We start from the raw sequence: 26031 nt of genomic DNA, 5'->3' as shown, positions 1-26031 counted from the left end.
TCATAAGGCCTCCCATGAAAACCTGGTGTTAAAACACCTCACCTTCCTATGTAGCACAGTCCACCCCCCTAAATTCACTGATTTGGTTCATCAGCGGGTTGGTAGCTGAACCTTAAGCAGACCCTTGGCATGAGCATCACAGCTCTGATCACATAGAGTGCTGATCTACCACGAGTTTGGAAAAGAGTCGCTCGCATTACACAACCAAGCAACGAAGGAAGCTTGTACAACGTGGCATTGATAGCCATGGAGGTAAAGCGAGCAGCAAAATGTCGTTTTTAGAGCTTCTAAACCATGTTCTCCCAAACTGGAAGAACATTTGCATTCTGCGTCTTTGCCAAACGTGACTTCGCATGGGGAAGAATGAAGCAACATGACAAGCAAAAAGAAAGACCATGAAATGTGGCACACAAACTGCAACTTTCCAGTAGATGATATTCTGAAAAGACGTCCAAATCCTTGTCAAGGGTATAAAAATAAAAAATAAAGCAGATACATTTTTGCTAATCCCCAAACACTTTTTGGTTTATGCAGGCAACATTGGCTGTTTTGCTCTGTATACAGTACAGTCGTCCCCCCTTATCCGTGGTTTCAGTTTCCCGCGGTCCGAAAACATTGAAAGGAAAATTCCAGAAACAAGCAAATCATAAGTTTTAAATTCCCGTCCAGGGTGACGCGGCTAGCCGGAGCCTTACCCGGCAACACAGGGCGCAAGGCCGAAAGGGGAGGGGACACACACCCGGGATGGGATGCCAGTCTGTCGCAAGGCACCCCAAGAAGAGCTCGAACCCCAGACCCACCACAGAGTGGGCACTGAATATGAACATATTATTCAGTATTTTTTGGACCACCGTTTGAGGCCAAAGTAGGTGATCTCCACATTAACCGCCCCTGTTTTTGCTTTGTTTCTATTGCACTGCTGCTCAATCGCAGGCCGACGTTATATATGAAATAGCTTTGACAGCCTCCGTATCAGTTGGCCTCCGCCCATGGGGCTGACGGCAGGACTGCGAGGAGAAGGTCGGTGACAAACCCCGGAACGGCTCCGAAAAGGTGCAAAAAAACAAAAACAGTCTGCTGTGGTCCAACCAGGATAAAAAGAACGAGACCTGAGCTCAGAGTCCATGCGGTGGCCCTGGTACGATGGCCGATTCCACGTGCCCATTCTCCATCTCATGTGACGGGCTCTTCAAAAAACGACTTTGGGGAACCTTGACCAGGAGGGAGGCTCCCGGCGTTCGAGGAAGAGGCGGTCAACGCGCTGTACTTCCCCCCACTCCCACTGCATGGCAGCAGAAGCCAGACAGACCGCTGGCCAGCGGCGAGGCGCTCGGCATTGCCAGCCATGCGCTAAGCAACAGGAAGAAGGAACGTGGCCGGCTGCCGCAAGGCTTTGTCCCGGCATGACCCGAACCCCGTTCCCGCTCCACGCTCACATGCGCAGACCGCCGCAGCGAACGGCCCACGGAGACACGGGCGAAAGCTCACCCTCTTCCTCCCTTCCCCTCCCGCCCCCCTCCCCTCCCCTCTCTTTTGCTGACATCACACTGCCAGGCCGGTTTCCAACCGAAATAAGAGCCATATGTCAGCATCTGACAGCGGCACCGTCACAAAGACAAAGGTGACCATTAGTGCACTACGAAGAAATTACTCCAGGAATGCCTTCGATTATTACACTCTAATTCTCTCTGCAAGAAATGGAGCGAAGGCAGAAGCATGACGGTGGCATCCTGGAACCCGGGCAGATCGTATCAGTGCTCGGTCACATCTTTTCACCAGATGGCACGATCCCTCTGGGTGGGTGTCCATCGCAAGGTCCACCTGCCCAAGTACACAAAGAAAACAAGAAGAGAGCGTACTTTTCTCGACAGGTCGCTATTGCGTGATGCCGAGGATGTGCTCAAAAGGGTGAAACGTTACCGTAAAAGTTTTCGAAACCAAGAGCCAAAGCAGACTTTTGAAACGCGTTCACAACTGGCCGCACGATGGCTGCTGCTGACTCGGTATTTTGTTTTGCTTTTCGATTTTTAAAAAATTTAACGTTGTGCTGAAGTATTGGACACGAGAGCCCGGCTAGACGTAAAACGGGCCTCTCGTCTGTTTACCGCGGTGCTGCTCCAGCCTAGCTTCTGGGCTTCTCGATATCCAGGCATCTCAGGCTTCGGCCGTTCATTTCACACTTGCGGGTGAAATGATTCATCACCCTCCAAAACTGTAAAGAGTTCTACATTTATCAGACACTTTTCTCCAAATACACTTGCAATGTTAAGGTTACAATAATTTACCCAATTATACAGGTGGGTAATTTTACTGGAGCAAATTTAGGGTAAGTACCTTGCTCAAGGGTACTACAGCCACAGGTGGGGATCAGACCTGCAACCTCTGGACCCAAAGTAATTAACATTCCTACCCGTTGTGCCATGAAAGTGTCCAAAACGGTACTGTATACACCATCTTTACCTTATTCTCTAGTGTACCAAACTATGCGTCGGACCGTGCTGATTTAATTCATTTTTTCCCACTACAATAACGTTAAATTCATTATTACATTGGAAAAATGTTAAAAAACTAATGACCCTCAAATACCTCTGGACTCAATAAAGCTGCATAGCTTGTTCTGATGAAAAATGATTAACACTTTTCTTGTATTTATTCATTTATTAGTATTATTTGCAACAGCAGCATAACTGAGAGGAAGCCACTTGTCAGTTCTTCTGCTCCTTTGAGTGAAGTCATTTTTAACCACTGGAATTTCTTAAATTTGTTATTATTGGTATTGGTTTGCCAGAGGAAAGATGACGAAGCGACTCGCTTCTCTGGTGCATCTCAGAACCTTCTCAATGAAAGCGGAAGTCTCGCTGTAGAAAAGCGGCAGCGTATTTTTCGTTTGATTGACAGGAGAAGTAGCCAATGAGTGGTAGGCTGCTTAAATTTCGTCCAATTACAGTCGTGAATGCGTAGTGGTCATACCTTTTCCTCAACCGCAGTGCATGACAGCAGTTCTTGTCTGCCATTAATAGTGTGGCAATTTTATGCAAATTAGTTCTGAAGAGAAAATTGTGTTGCTACTGGTATTACAGATTATTAAATATGTAAGGAGAATTCAGAGTGATTCACCTGCACTGTCCTTAGCTTTATGTTGGTCAGAATGTAGAAGGTAAAACATATGTACATTAACTATTCACTTAGTTGCTTCTACTTTAAAGTCAATAGGCAAAAAAACTGAAAATATATTAGAGGAGGTTAAAAACTGGAAATTGTGACGTTCTCTAACTTCCTGTACTGCGAAGTTAGTGAATTACTTTGAATCCACGAGCAGAGTGAGAACCTGGAGCGAAGCACTTGCCACAACAAAAATGGCGCCTTTCTTCGTCCGCTTGCCGCTCGTGGCGGAAGCGCGGTGGGCGGGGAGTGCGGCGCTAGAAGCAAAGTTTGGGATTGATAGTGTGAGCTGTGGAAGACTGCAAGTGAAAGGAAGGTTGCGCCCTTTTCTCACACGTCGGGAATAATAACTACTTTTTAGTTTTCCGACTGCGAACGCGCGAATTTCGCGGTTCAGCGTCGCCGCTCGTCGCGCAGCTTTGAAGGCGAACCACAGCCATGTCCGAGGACCCGAGCTGCCAACCTTGGTCCATCAACAAAGATGACTATGAGCTGCAGGAGGTGATCGGTGAGTGTGTTCGCGTCGCGCGCCGCGCCTGCCCGCCTGCCTGCGGCGCGTGTCCGGCCTCGGGTGTCCGCGCGGCGTTCCGTCGCACCGCGGCGACGAGCGGACGCGCAAGTTGTCGGCGTTTGCGCGGCTCCCGCGCGGCTGGTGGCTTCATGTGGGGCCGGCGGCACCTCCTCCTCGCGGGCAGCCGCGCGCGTGTCTCTGGGACTGGGTGTGTATCACCTGTGCTGTGCGCGCGCGCGCCCCATGGACCGGGCGACGACGACTGTGTGTGTGTGTGTGTGTGTGTGTGTGTGTGAAGAAAGTCAAAGTCAGAAGTGGCCTCCCACAGCAGGTCCTTCTTCTAACCGTGCCAGACTGTCATCATTCTTCATCATCCATCATCATCATTCATCACTGCTCACATCGTCGGCCTCTCATCATGACATCAGTAACAACACATGTTGTAACAATATGGTAACAATGGAGTATTACCCTCCTCATCCCTGCCTGGCCTGCAGACTACTCTGCTTATATGTTATTTGCTCTTATTATTGCACGTGCTGTTACTACCCTAGTAATTACTCCATGTTTTGTGTTACTACTGCAGTTATTGCTGGAGGTATTACCAGTTCTTATATTTTACCACTTTAGCTGTTACATTTAGTCATTATCTGATGCTTTTCTCCAAAGTGACTTAGAAGGTTAATGTACCTGCAGTTATTTACTTATTTATACACTTTTGTAGTTTTACTGGCACAGCTTTAGGGTAAGTACCTTGCTCTAGGGTGTTACAGCCGGAGGGTGGGGATCGAACCTGTGACCTCTGGATCAGCTGCAGCAGCTCTAACCACTATGCTGCCAGCTGTCCCTGATACTGCATGTTTTACCATATCCTTGTAATACTACAGTAATTTGTGCTTCAGCTCTTGTTCCTGTTATTAATGCATGTTTTGTGTCATTACTGTACATATTGGCTCGCGGTACATGTTACACATGTCTGCATACGTGATTGATGTCGGCGTAGTTATTGCTACTTTTTATTGGTTGCTCACATGACAAATTTTGCATATTAATGAATGTGTGAATTGTTATGCTGCTGTAGGTATAACTACAGTGCTGAGTGACCACAGTCCATGAGTTTCCAGTGACTGCTCATTTTACATATATAAATTGGGACTGAGTTCGGGGGGGGGGGGTTTGAGGTCCTGTGTTCACTGGTGCTTTTGGGCTGTGAATGAAAGGTAAATAAATCACAACACTTCACTACAACAGCTGCCTGTATCGGGAGCTCTGTTGTGATGTTGTTACTGTTATTAATTTATGGCTCGGTCCAGAATTGGGGGTGCAGTGGCGCAGCGGGCTTGGCCGGGTCTTGCTCTCTGGTGGGTCTGGGGTTCGAGTCCCGCTTTGGGTGCCATGTGATGGACTGGCATCCCGTCCAGGGTGTGTCCTCCTCCCTCTCTGGCTTTGCGCCCTGTGTTGCTGGGTTAGGCTCTGGCTCGTCGCGACCCCGCTTGGGATTAGCGGCTTCAGTCAGTGTGTGTGTGGTCCAAAATTGTTACAGTATGTTTGTAAAGTGTCAGGATTGTTGCAGTGCATTATTGTAGCAATCACATGGTCATCTGTGGTTGGCCCTGCAGTTAATGTAGGATCACACTTCTGGACACGAACAAAACCAAGTGGTTGGATTAAACATAAAATGACATTTTGGCATGAAAATATCTCATGAATAAAGTACATATTGATTTGAGACTGATGAGGCGGGCGTGTGGTAAAAGCCTACGGTAATAGCGTTAAACAGTGATGGAACAGTCCCAACGTGTCCTCCTTGAGGAGACGCTGAGCAGTAATAAATGATATAAAATTATGGTTTGAAGTTTATACATGTTTAGGAACAAAGATTCCTCTAAACTTGAGGGGCTACTGTGTTTGCATTAACAGAAGGCCTCAGTGGTGTTGAAGGTATGGAAAGTATGCTGATGATATGAGAAATATACTGTACTCAAATATGATTATATAGTATCCTTATACATCATTTCTGGTAAGTTCATTTTGTTATTCACAATGAGCTGGTTTCCGTGTTTGTTAGGAACCTAATCAAAGACGACTCTTGCTTGACCTGTAAAGTACTGAAAAAAGTAAAGTTTTACATTAACTTTAGTGTCATACTGTACATCTTGCATCACGATGGTTTCCAGTACAGGTGTTCCATTATCGAGTCCTAACGGGCAGCTCGCAGCCTTTAAGATCCTGCAGGTAGCATTAAGTGAAGGAACGGCATTTGACCGCTAATCCGGACCCCCTGCCAATTGGATTTCTGTAAGTTTTTGTTATAGGCTGTTTTGAAAAGCCGTTGTGAAAGTGTTCTCTCTCTTTCGAATTCCCGTACATTCCTCATCTTAATGAACAGGGGTGCCATTTATTTTTGTAATTTTGCTGGGAAGCGATCTGCGTGCGATGTTAGGAATCGTTCTCTTCGGCCTGCCTGCCGGTGGGGTCGCTCCCCACTGTTTAAAATCAAATTAACCTCTTCAGTCTGGAAGTGACCGTAGGCATCCCGTGATGCTGATCTGCTAGTTAACCTAATTTCCTTTCGGCAAAAAGCGGCGAGCGTCGGTTGGCACGATCCGCAACCAGATGGTGAAGCATGTGCTGTAGGTGTTCGGTTCCTAGTTATACAGACTGTTGAACATCTAATCGGGTCTCTGCTTTCCGTGTTATTACTATTGAACATATTTCCGCCACTCAACAGACATGTTATGGCATTTTTTAGCACGTTTTTCTTGGGCTCCACCCACTGCCTTTTGTCTTGCGTTTCTTCTTTTGCTTTTGCTTATGTCAATGTCCATGTAGACTATATCTGCCATCACTTGCAGTGAATTGGCTCAGTTTTGCGTTCTCTCAGACGGACCAGTAAACGGTTATTTGCTCGGTACTGAGTTCCAGCTGTATTGATATTATCCGACACCTTGTGCCTGGTGGCCTAATTTTGGTCCAGGTTGTTATTTTCTTTTCTTTTTCAGTTATTCACATGTCCAATTTGATAAGTCGTAAAACTTTGGCCACGAGCCTCCAGGCTCGGATGTCTCTTTCCACTCTGGAGTTCTGCAATTCCAATGCCTGCTTTGTACGTTTACACCTTTTGAGTTTGCTGTTTTGTATCGTGGATTAGAAAGGTATTCCATCGTGAGCTAAGTTAGACCCTGTGTTCCCGTTTTGAGTCTTGTGATTAAATGTCATTCGATATTTTGCCTGCGCTTTGAGCCGAGCTTTGAGGTTCTGTCTCGTTGCGTGTCGGGCAAAGAGCACGTTGCTTATAGATGAACTGTGTGTGAGTGTTTATGGAAACACAAGTTTGTCTTTCTGTCAGTGCTTGTAGGCTACAATGTTTGCCTTTCATTCTGCTAGTTAATGACAGTGTTGTCTGCTTCTCCAGCTGAACTAAAATTACAGCGTAGGGTTGATAGGATTCATTTACTTTAGCGCTTACGCTACATTTCCTCGGAGGGATGACTCTACAAGCACGGTAGGATAGAATTCCCTTGTTGCGGCATTAACACGGGGAGGCTGCTGGGGATAAAGCTCCTTTCATGCACGCAACTTAAGACGTGACGTCAGAATTTTGCCGTTGACAGCAGGGACACCTTGCCCAGGTGATTCGGGTGGGGTTGCGACCTACAACGGGTTGTCGCGGGGAAATAAAGCGATGAGCCGTTTCGTTTTACAAAGCCGAATATCCTTCTTAAAGTGCAACCTTCGCTCTACCGAGCAAGAAAATTGCATGTCAGAGACTAAATTCTGACTTTGCTTTCTTAGAGAAGAAAGCCGTTTTTAATTCTGATGGTCGTACCAGGCGCTGTGGAGGAGCTTGGAGGGAACAGCCTGGCCGTTTTCCGTTTTCGTGGCTGCTGACCCATCGCCTGCGCTCTTGGTCGTCAGCTGGAGTTTACCTGCAGAGGTGACTCATTAATAAGGGTCTATAAATGTGCTGAGATGCACATCTGCAGAGCTCGGCCGTTGGGGGGGATTGCGTTAGGTCATCTCGGGGTCAGCTGGCGGACTTCCTTACTGGAGTGTGGCAGCGAGCGAATCCAACGCAACGCCTCGGACGACTTTCGGCAGTCCTCGCTATTTTTGGGCCCTTCAACAGCGTGCATCCCCACAACTCTGGCATCGCTCAGTGCTGCTCCCAGACAACATTTTTAAGATCTTTCCCACAGGGTAAGAGGGCTTCCGTGTAATTCTTCCCCCCACCTTCACAAAATCGGAGTGCTTTCGAAACTGATTGCAGCCCGTGATATCAGACATGGCGAGAAGTTTAGCACATTCTTTCTTACCTTCCTGAAATTGCATCACACTCTTTAAAACAAGATATTAGTTAAAATTCCAGACTTTCTGGATTAGGCTTTGGGCTGTATCATTTTTTAAATTTTTTTTCGGATTGTTGAAGATTTGACAGACTTGACCTGGCTATACGTGACTTTATTTTTTCTTATCTTATTAAATTGGCATCAGCCTGGAGGTAATTTTGAAGCAGTGATCCTTTACAGTGAGTTAATTCAGAACTTGTTTGACGGTTGTGTGTGTATAATACATATATATATATATATATATATATATACACACACACACAGTAAAGCTGTCTACGATGCATTGATTTACAGCTTTTCCTCCATCGCGGTTGTAAGTAGCTCCAGTGTCAGATAGTAAGTGATATGAGATATAGCTGTGATATATGGGGCCTTTCAGCAGTAAAGGGGAAGTTGGGATGTAACGATCACATGGTTTATCGGACCGGTGTTTGTCATCGCTGGGGAATCTTTCCAATCTAAGTGCGTAAGAGAAGAACTGCGGCCGTGACATGTGGGTGGGTGAAGCTGGGGAGCTGGCTGCGGGGCCTGCGAGCTGGGGGAGCAGAAGTTCGGAGGAGGGGATCCTGACTTTGTCCGGGAAGAAAAGGAGGGGATGGGTTATGACTCCGCCCATGGGTGGGGTTGAATAAGATCATAAATGCTGTACAGCCCACCCTTTCAACAGAGGTTCATGTATGACATTGTATGTGTTCACGCCCTACCTTGTTTTCATGGCAGGCTGTGATTTTGCAGAGTAAATCAGGTCTAAAGGGAACCTTTTCAATTGAAAAAAATGCTCCCGGTGTTTGGACCTGCAAAATGTGTTGGTCCACAGGAAGCATCTCTTTACCGAGTGTTCGTTCCTGTGTGGTTAATTCGACGTGTGTATTCATTATCGTTTCTGCATGTTTTTTTAATTGCAGAAGTGCGTTGGTTGCTGTAGTTATTTCATCTGCTTCTATCAGAGTTCCTTTCTAACATCCATACGCTTCGAAAGAATTAACATTTTGAGCTTGACAACAGCTCCCGCGCTGTCGTTCATTTGTGTCGTTGTCGTGAAACCTTTCTTCTGCAGATCCAAAAAAAAAAAAAAAAAAATCGGGAGGATAAAAGTGGCAGTTTCATTTTGTCTGGATTCTTTGCAGGCTTGTCAGCTCTACCTTTTAATTTAACACTATAAATGGATATTGAACTAGACGACGGCATTTTGCTTTGAGATAAGATGGAAAATGATCTTAATTGTATCTTAATTCCTTAAATATGTTCAGATGATATCAGGCTGTAATACATTTTGGATTGTAACAGTTACCAGCTTTGTGAATTGTAGCTTTGCATTTAATCTCTCTCTCTCTCACACACACAGGCAAATTGACATTCAGATCTGCCATAGGGAGGCAGCTTACACAGCAAATGCAGTAGTGTGCTGAGTCTTGCTTGAACCTTTGACCTCGTAGTGGCAGTGAATCGCATTAATGGGCTTTTTAAACAAAACTCTTGCCTCCATTATACTTCTTAATGGAGTGGAATTTTGGTAGTTTCCCAAGTTTTTTTAAATATGCGACTATTTCGCAATGGTATTTTTAATCCCAGTTTATTCATCAGTGACACGTGTTTGTTTGCTTGGTGTACTGGGTGGTTCGAGAGGGCGTTGATTCGATCCCTGCTCAGTCCATGTGGAGTTTGCATGTTCTCCCCCGTGGGTTTCCTTTGGGTGCTCTGGTTTCCTCCCACACTCCAAAGATGTGCTGTTCAGGTTCCCCCATAGTGTGTGATTGACAGAGAGTGTGTGTGTTCCACTGATGTTTGGATGAGTGACCCAGTGTAAGTGGTGTATCTAGCAGTGTAAGTCACCGCGGTGAATAAGGTGTGTGGGCTCATACACTACGTAGAGTTCATTGGAAGTCGCTTTGGAGAAGAGCATCTGCTAAATAAACGTAAATGTAAAAGCCAGATATTTTTTTTTAATCCCAAAAATTACAAAACTGATGTTGTTACTTGGTAGATGCACACTTCTCAGTATTTCAGCGCAGCGTTTTCCGAGCAGGACGGCACGGGTCAAGTCTTCAGGAGGAGAACGAGGAGCAGAACTTCGAGGCGGCACTCGCAGCCAAAATGGTGGACGGGGCGCCGTTGTTGTTGCCGCTCTGCATCGTACCGGAATGGCCCGTCTTCCTCCCGTGGCAGCTCCTGTCTGACAGATTGACTGCAAGTGATTTTGGCAGCTTGCGGACTTGGCTTCGGCACCAGGCAAGACTGTGCTTGCTCACCTGGGGGGGGAAAGAAGAGCTTATGTTTTCTAGGTGTGTTTACTTGGCTATTTCTTCCCACCCTAAGTAGCATAAGCCCAGAATAAATATTACTGGAGATCGTTGGGTGAATTCTGTTGCCGTTGTTCCTTTCGCGTTTCATTAGCGCTCTCTCTGCACTTCGTTCAATGGCGTTCTGGCCTCGCCCCCGACAGCGTTCGCCTGCCCGACGGGCTTGAAAAGGTCAGGTGTTTAGCTGAGGCCGCCGCTGACGCGTTCGATTCTTTTCTCGCGCCGTTTCGGCCGGAGTCCATCGGGCTCCGACGACCGCCTTCGCTCTCTCTTGCTTCCAGGCGGAAGTCGCTCTCCGCTGTCATCGTGTCGCGTGCGCAAATCGGATGGCTTGGAAGTTTGTTTGGGAAACTAGAATTTTGCACCCGGTCATCACGTTTGTCGTCTTTGGTTTCCGCTCTTCGCTCTTTGGGTCGCAGAGCAGTGTGAACTCGGAGGTGGTTCCAGTTTGTGTGTCGCTCGCATGCCCTTTGCCACATTTTTTTTTAATGTACTTTTTCGGTTAGCGGGCTCATGTGCAGAGTTGGTCTCGAAACATTTGCTGTTTAGTTATTTAAATACAGTAGCTTACTTTTAGGCTAAACTCGCAGCTGAATTTCCCTCAGTTTTAGTAGAGGCAAAATGTAATCTTTTTCCAAATTTTTATTTTATTTCACTTTATCCTAAAAACATTGACTTTTTGGGAGCCATATACAAGATGCTTCTCGACTTACGATGGTTCGACTTAGCGTTACACATTCATTAGAAACCGTACTTCAAATTTTTATTCCCCCCTTCCCCCCCCGGGCAAGCAATATGTGGTACGATACTCTCTCGTGATTCTGGGCGGCGGCAGCCATCTACATCTCCCAGTGTGCCACGCGGTCACCAGTGTACACGACCGATACTCTACAGTGTTCTGTGTTGCCAGCGTATTTTTTGGAGACGCCCCTGTATCTACATTGTGTTTTGTGCATCCATCATGTCTATGGAACACGCCTGTGTCTCCTGCTACTGGTGAGAAGAAGAGGAGAGCAATTACTCTTGAGGAGAAACTCGAGATAATTGCCCAGCGCGAAGGCGGCAAACCCGTAATGGCCATTGCGCATACGCTAGGCTCTGATGTTCGGTGCACGAAATGCATATTCGACTTGCAATCGATTTCGCAGAACGGAACCTCATCGTAAGTCTGGGGCCACCTGTATGGCTATGCTCATTTCAAAGCTATTCTTTACCAGCGTGTTGAAGTTCCCTTGTAGGTATTGTCTTAATGATACACTTCCAGGATTTACAATTACATTAATCCATATTTACGTTTTATTAGTTTAACGGTTTTCTTCAAGCTGATGCATGATTCACAGCGATTTATTAAGTTATTGAACGCTTATTCTGCAGTCAAACCAACTGTTATGTCTTTTAAACAGCCTTTTGTTGCTCTGTGTTAACAGATGACTCTTACGTGCTTGCTGATCTAAAACCGATTAACCATCCTTATTTGAGCCTATGTATTTATGACTTGCTAGTTAAGGGAATTTAATGTCGAAGCTGCCGAGTCCTGGGAGAGAAGCCTTCTGATGAGGTTTTATTGCTCTCAAATTGATAACTGCTTGTCCAGGTCAGGGTTGTGGAGGCGCAGGGCCTATCTTGGAAGCACAGGACACACGACTAGTCAGGGTACACCCTGGATGGGCCGCCAGTCAGTTGCATGTTAAACAGAGTTTGTGGGCAATTTAGTCAGCAGTCCACATGAAACGCACGTCACTGCGCCGCCCACAAATAAGACTTTTAATGAATGGCCACATTCTTCTGTACTTTGCATCTGCATTAAGGGTTTTGTGAGACAGCAGCTTAGTTCATAGTTCCTTTAAAAAAAACTCTGGATGGAGACCGATTTCACTGTACTATCTCCAGGAATTGTTCTTTTATGGTAATATTTTCATATTTTTCTCTTTGAAGTCTCTAGATATAGGTGTTTCTAGTGTGGTAGTTCAGGCTGTAAGTATGAATTTCCAGTTAGTCGGATGTCCAAAAAAATACTGGGTGGATATTTTGGATGGCTTTAAGAAGCATCAATCAGAACACAGGATTCTAAACTGTTTGACAGTTTCTGGTGAAATACAGTTGGGTCTCTGTGCACTTGTAGTGATATTTGTCTGCAGGAAGACGTCCCAAAGGTGAAAGCGACTGAGCTCACTGTTGGCTTCACGTTTACGTGTACTTTTATTCATTTAGCAGATGCTTTTCTCCAAAGTGCCGTACATTTCAGAGAAAAATATGAGTGCATCACATGAACTGAAGGAGAGGTTTGGTGGGATACGCGTTAATTACGGTCACTTTGTCACGTACCATAGTATAAACCAGTTTACATTACACAAGTGGGTGTGTTATAGGCTTTCCCATCATTAAACTATTAAACATTATGAGATGAGATACTTTGTCATTTCATGCAGTGCAATACAACAAAATGTGTGGAATGGCAGCAGAAGAAAGAAAACACTTAAATAGGTAAAGACATAAGAATTAGACTGAAAATTAAACTTTGAAGTCCTTCATTATGAAATATTATTAAATATAACAAACATGTACATGTTAAACATGCACATGAGAGACCAGGGAAGAAGTGAGTCTGATAGTTGTTTTGAGACCCTTCTTAAATGTTAAAGATTCGGATGTTCTGAGTGAGAGGGGAGGTCATTCCAACACATTGGACCAAAAACCTTTGTGCTTTTGACTTTAGGCCTCTTGTGTGTAGGACCACCCAGCAGGCAAAGGTGAAGGACCGTAGCAGTCTGGTTTGGGTGTACCAAGCGGGCGATCAGGTCTTGTAGACACTGGAGAGCAGATCCATTGATGGTTTTGTAGGGCACGTAACCAGTGTCGAACTTGATCTGGGCAGCTGTAGGAAGCCAATGTGTAACGATGGGGGGGGGGGTACATGGGAATGCTTCAGCTGGTCAGACACGACTCGTGCAGCAGCCTTCTGTATCAGCTGAAGAGGTTTTGTCCTATCATGTCCTAGTATCCTCACCCATAACTCCACAGATGCGGAACTAGGATGTGTGGAAGGGAGCTTCTCGGCGGATAGCTCTTGTTACCGCACCTTCCCTTGAGGCCTTGTTTCTATGCAGCCCCTGCCAACTTTCTCCACTGCCATGCACACTGAGATGCTGCGGATAAGGCAGGAAGTTGGGTGGGGGGGCGGATGTTTGGTTTGTTTTGATGCTTTCCTCTAAAGGTAGAAACGGCAAACTGGTTTCTCATGTCTTTGCTGAAGTCATTGATGAAGATCAAGTGTCATGAGTACTGCAATTGTCACATTCAGTTATTTTCGGTAACAGTACTCTAATACTCTTTTCATAAAGTACAAATAAGGTAGTGCTGTGGCCTCAGCTTTGGCACTCGGCAGTTTTAACTAAATGCTCTATTTTATGGGGATGACAATGAAAATAACAAATGATAAACTAAGGTATCTCGTCCTGTTTGTCATCGCATCACACGGCCCGTTCTTTGGAGCAGTTCGCACTAAGTTTTCACTCTGCAAGATCAGCGTTGGTGAACCTGTTTTGAAAAAACTACTCTTGAATCCTTGTCAGTTTTAATAAATTTTTACCCAGAATCACCTGTTCATCTTGTCCTTCCAGAAATGCTCATAGATCTTAGTGCAACAAATGGTTTATAAAAGGTTTATAGCTTCATCGGTGGCCTGAAATGAGGTGGTCTGCACTTGCTTTTCTGCCTTCAGCTCTCAGCTGGGCGTCAGAGGGTATTTACAGTTCTACTTTAGATCTCCGGTGCTTCCTGTTGGTCCACCTAGTATTTACATTTATTCATTTAGCATGGGCTTTTCCCCAAAGCAAAGTACAATTGAGAGTAAACATACTTAGGATTTTGATCGTCAACACACACTTTGTCTGACCGCACTATACACAAGCAGCTGCATATGGAATTGAGTCTGACGGGCGACACGAAGGTAATCATGACATGTTATGATGCGGATCTATATAAATGTATGGAAGTGTTGGGAGATCTGGAAAGGAGTTGGTCTGCAGGAGCTGTTTTTAAGACACTGACACTCAACATATGACGGCGTTGAACTGTTGTCTTTGTATGACCACCGTATGGTGTGTTGTTGCTTTGCGCCCCACATTCTGTTTATGGACCTTTATGGACCTTGGTGTGTGTTTGAGCTGGTTCTTTTCCACCATGCGTTTTAACGTATAGCAGCCTGGAGGCCCCTAGTCTCCTCAGGATGACACCGGGAATGTCTGCCTTGACCATCCAAGCCAGGTTCGGACTGCAGCCTCCCGCCCTGGAGCAGCAGCGGACCTGTCAAACCTCATCGTTCTTCAGAATCTAACTCCACAGCCATCATGGTGACATGATTTACTGATCCAGGCCCTTTTCACCATTGTGCTTAACCTCTAGCTCTTTCGATTTTCTGCTTGCAAGGACCTAAATTTAGCTTTCAGTTCTCACCTGGCCAGATGTCCAACTGGCCAGTGTCTTCAGCAGTAATAGCATGTCAACTTTCTCTCTATACTTTCCAACACAGATGATATTTTTTGGATGTTTGGTTTCTCTTTGAGACACTCGTGTCGTATCGACACTTCAGAATTTAGTGTCGCCAAAAAAGATGCTTTCTTATCTGTAGTAATTCTCAGATTAGTCTTGATGGGATTAGATGGAAGGCATTTTGTCTGTTCCATGTTACTGCATAGATCTTGGGCTCATCCTCAAAAGAACTTGTTGCGGGTTATCCCAGGACAGCCCTGTTTCAGATTCGCTGCATCATTTGACACCCCAGATGAAATAATTTGAGCAACTGCGCGGGAATAACGACAGCGCGGCTCTGAGTGTGTGGCGGGAAACACAACGCGAGGGTTTCTAATGAGGGCGCACACACACACAAGCACACCTTTCCCCATGGTGGCAGTCCCACGGCTCGAGACTAATCTCTGCTACCTGCCATCCTCAGTGTTCATATAAAGTAAATACACTTTAGTTTTATCCAAAATCTTTTATTTTTTTTTTTTTTTTAATGACAAACTCTACTTTAGAATGATGCTTGTCAGAGTAATGCATGGAGCTGCAGGGCCACTTTGTCTTCATTTCTTCAGAACCCCTCTGGATTGGGCACTTCTTTCCAGTGACAGATTAATGTTGACAGTGGATTCATATACTCAGTTCCTCCCTGGGGCCAAGTATGATATCAATGTCCGCCGAGGGCCTGTTGCGACCGCCGCATGACCCCCCTTCCCCATGTCCCGCCATCGCCCTAGTCGCCGTCCTTGGGTGTTTGACCTTGACAAATGGCTATTTGAGAGATGTCCTCTGTTATAAATGTTCCCCTATCTCAGTGTGCGGGAGAAGTGATCTCTCCATCGTTGGTCTCGTTGTCCGAGGATGACCAGACTGACCTCTTCCGGCTCCGTTGTAATGCGAAATGAGCACGATGGCGACCGTCTAGGATTCTGTTCAACTCACTGCCATTGTGTTTTCCCCCAAGATATTCCTTTCTGGTCATATGTTAACTAGTTGTACTGGTCAGCATCTTCACTCTACCTGGCATCACTGTGTTACTGCAAAAAACACAAAAGTCGTTTTCGTCCTTGGCTTTGCAGTTGAAATGTGTAACAAGTCCCTCTAAGCTTTTCTTAGTCTGACTTTTCAGAAGCTCTACCTAATGAGTTGAGGTAAGACTGCTTCTGTGTGGTTTTTTGGGTGTTTTAGTTTTCTTTTTTTGCTTGCTATTAAACTCCGTATCGAAGCAGTTACCTGTAAAGTCGTCATCTGCCGACATTGTTTGTAAACTTTTTTTTTTTTAACATTGGCCTTCAGTTCTTGCAAGAGTGAATGTGTTGGCTCACGGCGAACATGAGGGTGTATTGACTATTACTTTGGAACTGCGGCCCGAGTTTTTATTTGGCTTCTGCAAACTCCTGGCTGAAGTGTTCTTGAACAGCGAAGTGTGTGTTTGTGTCTGGGCACAGTGTTCTGGATGTTGAGAGAAGCTCAACTCTACTAGCCTTCCTCTTTTGTCCTCCATTGTACTCGAAGGCCCTTGCGGAGGGATGCAACGGCTAGCTGATGCACGGTCACACCACGCAATCTAAAAGGAAGGGAAACGTGTGTGTGTGTGTGTGTGTGTCTGTCTGTCTGTCTGTCTGTCTGATTTTTGGATTCGTCCGTGTTTTAGGAGGAGAATTCGGCGCGATCGGCCACAGGGGGGTGGCATGTAATTATCTGCAAGGCCTCCTGGAAGGGTGTTTCCTTTGGATGGTGACGACGGTCTTTGGCGCGGAGCGGTGTGGCTTGGCGTGGCCTCTGGAACGGTTGCTCAAGTCAGTGTTGGACCTCAGCAGAGCGGACCTGGGCTCTCAGTGAACAGTTGGCAGGGCTCCCCCTGGAAGCGCCGTCACTGCTGAGCCCCACGATATGACGTGCGCTGCTGCTTTAGACACTTGGCCACTTAAGAAGGTCTTGGGGTGACTGCAGAACAGGCTGTCCTCGGTTGACCTTTGTGGCGAGCGCACGTTCTGTGTCGCAGGAAGAAGCACCACCGGTGGATGTAGTCGAGCCCACTTGGTAAATAATGGAGACTGTTGAACGGCTGTCGGCTTCCGGACCTCTTGGGGGTTTTTGCTCGCCCTGTGATCAGGTCCAGTCCTCTGGATCTGAGCCTGAAACAAGTGACTCTGGGATCGTTGCTTAGAAGTAAAGAGTCTGATCCTGAGAGATTTTCAAGGAAGCATTTAAATCAAAGTAACATTCGAAGCCCACCGATATTTCATAAGCCATAAGAGCGTAATTTGGAAGACTGTTCAGCGCTCTTTAAGAAGGTAACTGGGCCCTACAGAGGGAATGTGAGATCTCTAGGATGTTATAGCAGATGATGAGGGTGCAGCATTGTGTGCCGTGTCCTCACTCTTTCCCCTCTGTGCCAGTCTGTTCCCCAGTCTGCGCCCGTCAGCACCAATCACATCCTGCTGCTCCCGACTGCTACTCGTTTGTCTGTGACCCAGACAGCCGGGGCAGGGAGCAGACCCAGGAGCTGGCAGCGCACCCGCTGTGTGCTCCCCGCTGTGGCTCTTGCCTCATGGGAATTTGCCTCCTGGGCTCAGTGGCTTGTTGCTACCCAGCCTCAAGGCAGCACTCGGTCTCAGGTGAAGAGTCACACTGTGAGGGGGGTGGTGTGACACACAGTGTGAGACCATCCTAGATGTAGCTCTTCTGACAGGTTGCTAAAGTTCAATGGACAGTCAGTTGGCAGCCCAGACTTGGGAAGACCCAGGCTGTCATCGACTTCTGGCTCTCTGTGTGTGTGTGTGTGTGTGTGTGTGTGTGTGTGTGTGTGTGTGTGTGTGTGTGTGTGTGTGTGTGTGAGAGATTGCATTCTGCTCCCTGAGCTCTGTCACTTTTCCACAGGGAGCGGTGCCACAGCGGTGGTCCAGGCGGCCCACTGCATTCCCCGGAAGGAGAGGGTGGCTATCAAGCGCATCAACCTGGAGAAGTGTCAGACCAGCATGGACGAGCTCCTGGTAAAGACAGACACGCACACAGGCGCACGACTTTCACATGTGCTGTTATATAAACCACTTAAATATTTGTAGTCACTCCGATAAAACATAGTTTCCACAGAAGGCTACATTATGGTTTCATTACAGTTTATTGTCTGTCTGTTAAATCCATGGTGTAGATCAAGTGACCTGTTTAATTGTACTGATTGTGTGTTTTTGTTCACGTGCCTTTTTAATGTAAAAGGAGGGTAAATTGGTCAGCTGGCACTGTCTCAACAGTGTGTAGTTTTAAGTCTCTGAGCTCACAGATGCGACTGACATTCACAGCATGTGCTTAGAAAGGATCAGTCACTAACAAAGGGAACAGATGTGAGTAGCTGAGTGGAAAAGGGGTGGGGTTCCTGGCAGGGGGAGGGGCCTATGAGATGACATAGCAGGTTTGGGTGCGACACCTCACAATACACTGTCCTCAGGTGACTTTCTGCTGAAACATGCATCATTAGATACACATTTTATCATTTATTATCAAAGTTCATTTACACAGCTACCTTTTGTTTATTCATTACCTAATCTGCAGTGTTCTGTCTGGCACTCAGCGTCTGGACCGTCTGCGTTTATGACCCTTTAGTGTGGCATCAGGCCATTATGAAGGCAGAGGAAGTGAGCTCACACGTGGGGCCCTTCACGGTGACTCGGCAGAGCGCACCGCGATCGAATGCCATCGGAGATCTAGCGCCATCAGGGTTTCTCCAAATCGGAGTCCCCCCGCCATTCCTCGCCTTCATTCGCAGAGTCCTGTCACGAAGGGAGCCTCTGCTTGGCCTGAATGGAAGCGAAACCTGTTGAACAACATTGTTCCCGTGGCTGAATAATTCCCATCGGCCTCCTCCCATCGTCGACATTTTCCCGTTCTGTTCCTGTAGGTTCAAGCCCCATGCAGCTGGAGATTCTGCACACCAGTTTGTCTAGTTGCTTCTTTCCTCTCATCAGCACCCTGAACCCCAGTTGATTATTTTACTTATGCGGCCGCTGTTTCATAAAATAAATTGCATATTATCCGTCCAATGTATGAATAGGTGCTTAAGCCCTGTTCCATTAAGTCTTTTCCCCTCAAAAATGAAATTCACACAGTAATTCAGAACACTTAGTGTCCAGTCATTACTATATTATTCATGCTACTTCATTACCCGGCAGTGTCAGACAGTATAAATGGATAACATGTGTTTCAGCCCTTGATGTTCGCAACGCTCTCTAACAGCAGGTGTGTACGGTGCGCACCTGTCAGTGTAAAGGTGTGTAGTGCTGATACACATCTTGACTCATTTCCTCTGCGCTGACAGCTCATTTACAAATGTCACAGCTCATGAGTACTTTGGTGGTGGTAGCTGGTGCGAGGAGTAGTGGTACAGCTGGTAAGGTCAGTTTTCTGACACAGCACCCTCTTGGTTTATTGCCAGCCAGTAAATAAAATGTTTTCATTTAAATTTAATTTGCAGAGCTCATCCTTGGCAGCAGTGGTAAAAATATAATATTTCATTGCACAGAGACTGGGAGTTGGTCACTTGACATCGGAGAGCTTCACCGTAGTTAAACGTTGCATTTTGCTTATGTTCATATTTTTATGTAAATGCCTTCATAATGACTGTCTGTGCAGGTCTCAAGGACTGTGGATGTTACATATGACCTTTCATTGCTACTCATAATGTGCTCTTTCTCCAGCAACTTGTTCTAAACCGCAATCTTTGAAATACATGACTAAGCTGTGAAGCAAACATTAGTAGCACACGGAGACCCTTGCTTTCGTACGCAGTAGTGTTTTCCAGCCCGCCTTTTGAGGTCATGCTCGAGGAAGAATAAGGAATCTTGAAGGCATTTTCTCTCCCTTTTCCAAGGTTTAAAAACCAGGTGTAAATAGTGTTCGATTACCACACCATAGCCCATGAATCTTTAACTCACATTTTCCCGTTGACACTAAAACGGATTCATCGTAATATGACGCAGAAATGACAGCAACGAGTTCTCAACTGTGGTGTAAATGTCAGAAGAGGTTGAGCGAATTTGAACTTGTGCCTCAGTTCCTAGAAAGGAGCTTTTGGGGAACCTTAGAAAGCTCTCTTTCCAGCTGCAGGGCCCGTACGCCAAAATAGTTTGTTTTCACAGTGAATAATGCTCTCCTTTGAGCTGCGGTTCTGGAAGCCCGTTGAGGCCCGCGGTCCAGGCGTCCTTGTGGTGGTCTTAAGGGCCGAGCTGTAGATCAACGTTCTCATTCATGCCCTCTTACGGAACTCCATATTCGTTGCCAACCAGGAGCTCAGACTTACACCTCCCCCCTCCTACTATTTACTCCCACTTGCCTTTGGAGTCACTGAGAACAAAGACACTTTGTTTTGCATTGAATAGGTATGTCCAAGTGTTTTCCCATAGCTCTTTAAATAGATTTCAACTTTAGTTTTTGCTTTTTAAAATTTCAAGGGAAGAACTTGTAGTTATAGTGGACTCTTTAAGTAGAATTAGAGGAAAATCCTAAAAGTTATGATGTGGCTAGTTACCTCCTTGTCTTGTCCATGGAATGTCCCCCCAGGGGTCAAAGGAACCACCCATGGTGTACGCCTGGCCGACCTCCTGCCCTGCACTTTATTGCCCTTTCTCCCTCAAGATGTTCCGGTAAAAGTGCTAACTTGAGCTGACTCTTTCAGGGCTTTATTTTTCCTTTTGAGCTGTGGGATGTGAAACCAGCAGTGGTGGATTCCATCTCATTGGAACCTCTGCAGGGATTTATTTCTTACTTATGTCAAAAAAATTTAAGTAATCGTGTGCGATTTAGAAAAAGACAGCAAATTTTATTGATTTGCCATATGCACACCTAATTGTTTTTGGTTGTTTATGGCCTCTGTATGTCTCAGATGCAATTGAAACCCAAGGTTGTAGAGGGGGAAGTAGGAAGGTAGGAAATTTTCCATTGAAAAGAATCTGCTGTTGCTTCTGCTAGAAAGTTTATCTGCAAAAGGGCTGCCTACACTCTATTCTGCTCTGAGAATTTCTCGTGTGACCCTACAGAATCAATGGAAGTCTGCAGGTTTTATTGCTCAAGCTCATCATTTGATGTAGATATGACTCTGAGAGAATTTAAAAATGTCTAGGGAATTTGGAAACAAAGTAAAACATAAAAATAACAAAAATATCCGTGTTTTAAAACGCAGTCACGTGTTTTCAGCATTTCATAGCTCAACTTCCACATTCGTTGTTGGGAGCTGCTCTGTCAACAGTCTTCAGGTATGAAGACGACTGACCCAGCGGTGAGAAATGGCACCTGTCAGTGCTCATCAGATGCTCGCAATATTTTCTCGACACTCTGATGCTTGGCAGTTATGTAACAAAAGGCCTTCCCATTCATAATGTGGTGATATAACTGTCCACACCATTTCAGGGCCAGGACTAAAAATGAAAAACTGGTGCCAAAGGTCCTCCAGTCTCTTAAGACAGGCTTGAGGCTCATTTTTTGGGTGAAATCCCATAATTATAAACTCTGGTGGTTTTATAAACAGTAAAATAGACCAGCTTCTTCAGATTTAAGATCCAAAACTCTTCTGGACTACAGATGTTTAATCTCAGTGAAGCACTTTTGAAGACCCTTTATCAGTCAAGTAAACAATAATGTAAGGTTTCAGAAATGTGAAGAGGGAACTATAACACCTTGACAGAGCATTACCTTTTAAAAATATTCTACATCTAGACTTTTTGGGATAAACATTATTCTCAGTATCGATTAGTTTCTTGAACAGCCTTGTATGGTTTGTCAACTAAGGCTTTTCCGTTTTTCCTTTTTTGTTCTCCTGGACTATGTGAAGATTTTCGATTTGATAACTGACACAGCATATACATGTTACACTGTTACTACTATAACTTTGGAAAGACCAGCATTAAACTGATAAATGTTGTGATGACAGAAATGAGATGTTTTGTGGCTTAATATTGAGTGTACATCTTAAAAATGACCATATTGATAGTGGGGAAATTGTGTTGAGCAGAATTGAAATGAGCATTGCTAGGTAATTCCTTATTCAGGTCATCAAGAAGTTGCCGTAAAATTTGTTATATGGGTCCATTTAAGGAAATTGAATCATCTTTTCTGTCTGTTTCTCTTTAATGGGTTTAAAGTTGGTTCCTTTTCAGTTGTAGCTGCCCCTCATAGAGCAGCTCTTACAAGGATAACTTACTCCTTCTAGATATGCTACACTGAGACATTCTGGGACACGTCTGGTCGGCGTTGTCAAGTGGAAGATTAAGTTGCTCTATAGTCGGGCACCACAAGTGTTCACTGCTTTCCTTGTGCACGCAACTTTTTTTTTTTCCCCTTCGGGAAAGGAGAATGAATCCTGTTGTTTCTATTGTACCCGTGAGGGCTGGATATTAATGGAGCTCCCTACTTTTATATTTGAATAAGCCGCGGTATTTGCTGGTAACTCTCGGGCTATTTTGAGACATCTTATGAAACAAATTTGACCAGATAAGAAGTCTTTATTCTTCTACCTTAAGTTATCTATGTTGTGGTTGACATTGTTCACCTAAATCAACTTGCTTATAGATTTTGGACCATTTTGTGGATGAATTAATGGACCTGGCAAATGGATTCTGGTCCGATCTTATGGAGAACTGTTGGCAGCAGTCCATGCTGTAGGGCCGTCTGCCAAGGTAGGTGAATCTTGCAGTTCCTGCAGCAGGGAGTGACACGTTAATCCTCGTAATGGAATCGGAGGCATCGTGTGTCACACAGCAATCAGTGCGATGGAGTGACGTTCAACTGGGCCCCTTTGAGAAGGGCGATCCGCCGTCTGCAACAAAGTCTTTAAATCCTTAAACTCTTGTTCTCTAAGGTGAGCCCCTCCTCGTAGATGTCACCCTGGCAAAAGTGTACCGTGCCAGCAGATGCACATCTCTGGTCTCTCACTATTTGGAATATTAAAAAATGAGAAACGGCATCTTTCAGCAGCCTGTGAGGTGCATGTCACTCAGCGGTGCTGTAATCTAATCCAGGGAACTTGTCTGGTGCATTCCTCTACTCAAAGCTCATCTGTTTTACTGTGTCAGGAGGAGTCAGTGATTCGGCACTGTCGCACGAGGGGCACGCAGCCTCTCGTGGGACATCTGCTGTCGGTCTCCGGAAAGACGGCCGAACGTGATGAGCCGCCATCGAGTTCTTTGAGCCGGAGCGTCCCGTCACCCAACCTGTCTACGGCAAATGCTCAGCGTGTCACAGCTGCTCCGGTGGGACCAGCATGTCTTTAATTTTCCTTTGTCCTTCTTAGGGTTCCTGCAGTCTATTCCTTTGGATATCTTCCTCACTGGCTGCCCTAACCAAACATTGTTCCTATTGTTTGGGAGCTAAAGAGGTTATGAAATGATGGTCCCCCCACATCTCTAGCTCATTTCTGCACTTACATGAAAGTGAATCCAAAATCATGCAGTCATTTTAGCATTTTATCCCTCCCTCGCAATTGCTAGAGCAGCACTGTTTGGATGTTTAGTTTTCTTTGGCATCGTGGCCAAATGGAGACTCCTAATTCAGTTTAGCTTCGCTTCCATGTGGGAGTTTTTACTCCTAATGTAAAGGCAATCAGATCAAGTGTGATCATGGCTTACAGATGTTTAACCCACTTCTGGTTTTATTAGTACCCTTAAATAGATTGTATTGATCACTCTATTGATCTGGTTTGACCTCTTGTATCATTTGCCATTTATGCCTTGTTCAGGCGTAATTGAATCTGATACATCAAAAGCATAGGCTGTTAGGATCCATTTCTTTATCGAGTTACAGTCCCTTTCCATGTACTTTCTCCTTTTGCAGAGAATTCCTGTTCGATGTAACAGAGTATCTGCGATGGCTGCAGGAAGGATTTGAGTCACCTGAGACTCTTCAGCGAATTACCATAATCACATCAGTACCTTTCGTTTTCTGTGCTTGTGTTACTTTACAAATCAGATTTCCACCCCGTATCGACAGCTTTTTGAACTTCACTGAAGTCTTTTCCAGAATTTTCTTTCAAGAAATAAAAACAGAAGCTGCCCTTTGATTCCCTTGAAGACAAATGTTTTCCTCCAGATGTACCTGGCAGCTGCATGCCGCGTGGACTCATGGGTGTACCGTGCTGTCCCATGTTCTGGATTGTAGTCAACGGGGTTTCTCCCTTTGACTTCTCGAAGCCCTGCTGTGGAAGCGATTCTGGGCCTTTTAACTTTGCAGCTGCTCGCTGCCGTGACAGGTGTCCGGGCCGTCTGGTTGGGGTGGCGGTGGTGGGGGGGAATGCAGAGGGTGAGGGGTTTTAGAAGCTGGGGGGAGGTAGGAGTGGAACCATTGTGAGCACAGAGCTTCCTGGCAGGGCGCGGTAATATCTCTGCCAGGGACGTCACTGGTCCAATACTGCTGATCTGAGCCACTGCAGACATCCAACTAATTAGCAAAAAAAAAAAAAGTCTGGAAAGAATTTGGGGACTCGGGCGTGGCGTTGAGATGAAGGCTGCAGCACCAACGCTTTACGTTTTGTTCGGCTCTGCTGCACCAAGCCGCAAAGAACGGCGCCGCTTAGTGTCCCCCCGCGGCCCAAAGGGTGTCAAAGTTAAAACGCTCCTGCTAATTATTCATTCGGCTCTTTTGTTGTCACCGTGCGGCGGAACGCTTTCGGTTGTGCGGAAAGAATACTTGGGGCTAATTGGCTAGATGTACGCCGCAGGACGCTGCCTTTCTTCGCCTTCCCTCAGAAAGAGCTTCTTAAGTTACACGGCACATGAAGCGAGATGCGGTGAGAAAATTACATGTGAACGTTACCTCTGTAGGAAATCTGACTAAACAGTTGTAGAAATCTTAGAAGAGAAGGAAAAGGATTTTTAGTGTGTTAAACAATCGACAGTGGATCTCATGCGTTTTCTCACGTGAGGGATTGTATTCTCCAAAAAATGTGTGTGACAGTGTGTTCTGCTCATCTGTGGATGAGTGAGCCATTGTAAGTAGTGTATCTAGCAGTGTAAGTCACCGCAGTGAATAAGGTGTGTGGGCTGATAACACTACATAGAGTTCATTGGAAGTTGCTTTGGAGAAACATGTCTGCTAAATAAATGTAAAATTTAAAAAATGTTTCTTACAAATCTGTTAATTTTTCGTTCGCTTTCATTTTTTTTCCTTTCCCCAAAACTCAAGACACACAATACGTGAGCTGTGCCAGCCCTGCCGTTGCGTCCCGGATCTTTTCCCGCTGCCCCTGTGTTTGTGGTCCCAGTTTACCTGTCCGCCACCATGGCCCGGATTGCTGATCTTTGTGACTCTCTGTATGCCTCGCTCCAAAGCTCGCACCCATACTTGCCCAATCTCTCTTAATCTCTGTACTTATGAAGGCACCTGCAGGTCAGTTGCTCACAATTGCGCTCATCTTGCCTCATGGCTGTGACCGAGACACTGGCTTTCCTCGGCTATGTGGATTTGGACCTCCGGTTTTATTTTCCACGAATGACGCAAAAAGAGAATTGTAAATACTCTGCTTTGATTTTGGTGATTTGTCTCCCTTATCCCGATGGAGTGATGTCATCTCTTGGAGCACTAGTGGGTAACAAATACCAAACTGGTGAAGGATTCCAGCAGTTGCATGCTAACTGTTACTTCCCTGGGGACCCGGTAGCATCAGCACAAAGCTGGATCAACACTTGGTCCAGGGAATGTGGTACTAGCCTGTGATTTTTGGTGACTCAGGCCTTTGGGGTTCACTTTTTTTTTTTTGTAGGATTGTGTTCAGCAGGCAGAGAGGCCATGGCTATTTTTTCCTCCTGTCTTTGTTGCTGGCATGTTCCATAATGACATCATGATCCCACTTGGACGTAATGGGGCTAGAACCTCCACTCGCTTTGACTGTCCTTGCTCCACTCGCCATCCTTGACCCAACTTCAGCCTCCTCATATCCTTGTGGACTTTCCAGCTCGGACCATCTTCCTCATATAAACCTGCCTTCCCTTGACTGACATGACTTTACAACTAATCAAACTGAGAACCAATAGAAGAGATGGCAGCAGGGCAGCTCAGTACTGCTCATCTCTGGGCCACATTTACATTTATTCATTTATCTGGAACTTTTTTTCCCCCAGAGTGACTTGCAGTGTTAATCTGCCTACAATTACTTACCCATTTATGCAGCTGGGTAATTTTACTGGAGCAATTTTGGGGTCAGTAC

At 45.7% G+C, this 26031-nt stretch overlaps 1 protein-coding gene across 1 annotated transcript in view; it reads left to right on the top strand.

The window, feature by feature from the left end:
* The first annotated feature begins 3419 nt into the window (after nucleotides 1–3419).
* The window catches only part of LOC108927988 (serine/threonine-protein kinase OSR1-like), a 68246-nt gene continuing 45634 nt past the window's right edge, over nucleotides 3420–26031 (top strand). The window contains exons 1-2 of the mRNA XM_029253587.1: nucleotides 3420–3670; nucleotides 17727–17839. Of these exons, the coding sequence (XP_029109420.1) occupies nucleotides 3601–3670; nucleotides 17727–17839 (183 nt within the window). The 5' untranslated portion in view covers nucleotides 3420–3600. The remainder of the gene's footprint in view (nucleotides 3671–17726; nucleotides 17840–26031) is intronic.

Source organism: Scleropages formosus, chromosome 7, assembly GCF_900964775.1.
Source record: "Scleropages formosus chromosome 7, fSclFor1.1, whole genome shotgun sequence".
Lineage (NCBI taxonomy): Eukaryota > Metazoa > Chordata > Actinopteri > Osteoglossiformes > Osteoglossidae > Scleropages > Scleropages formosus.
This window is presented reverse-complemented; position numbering and strand designations above follow the sequence as displayed.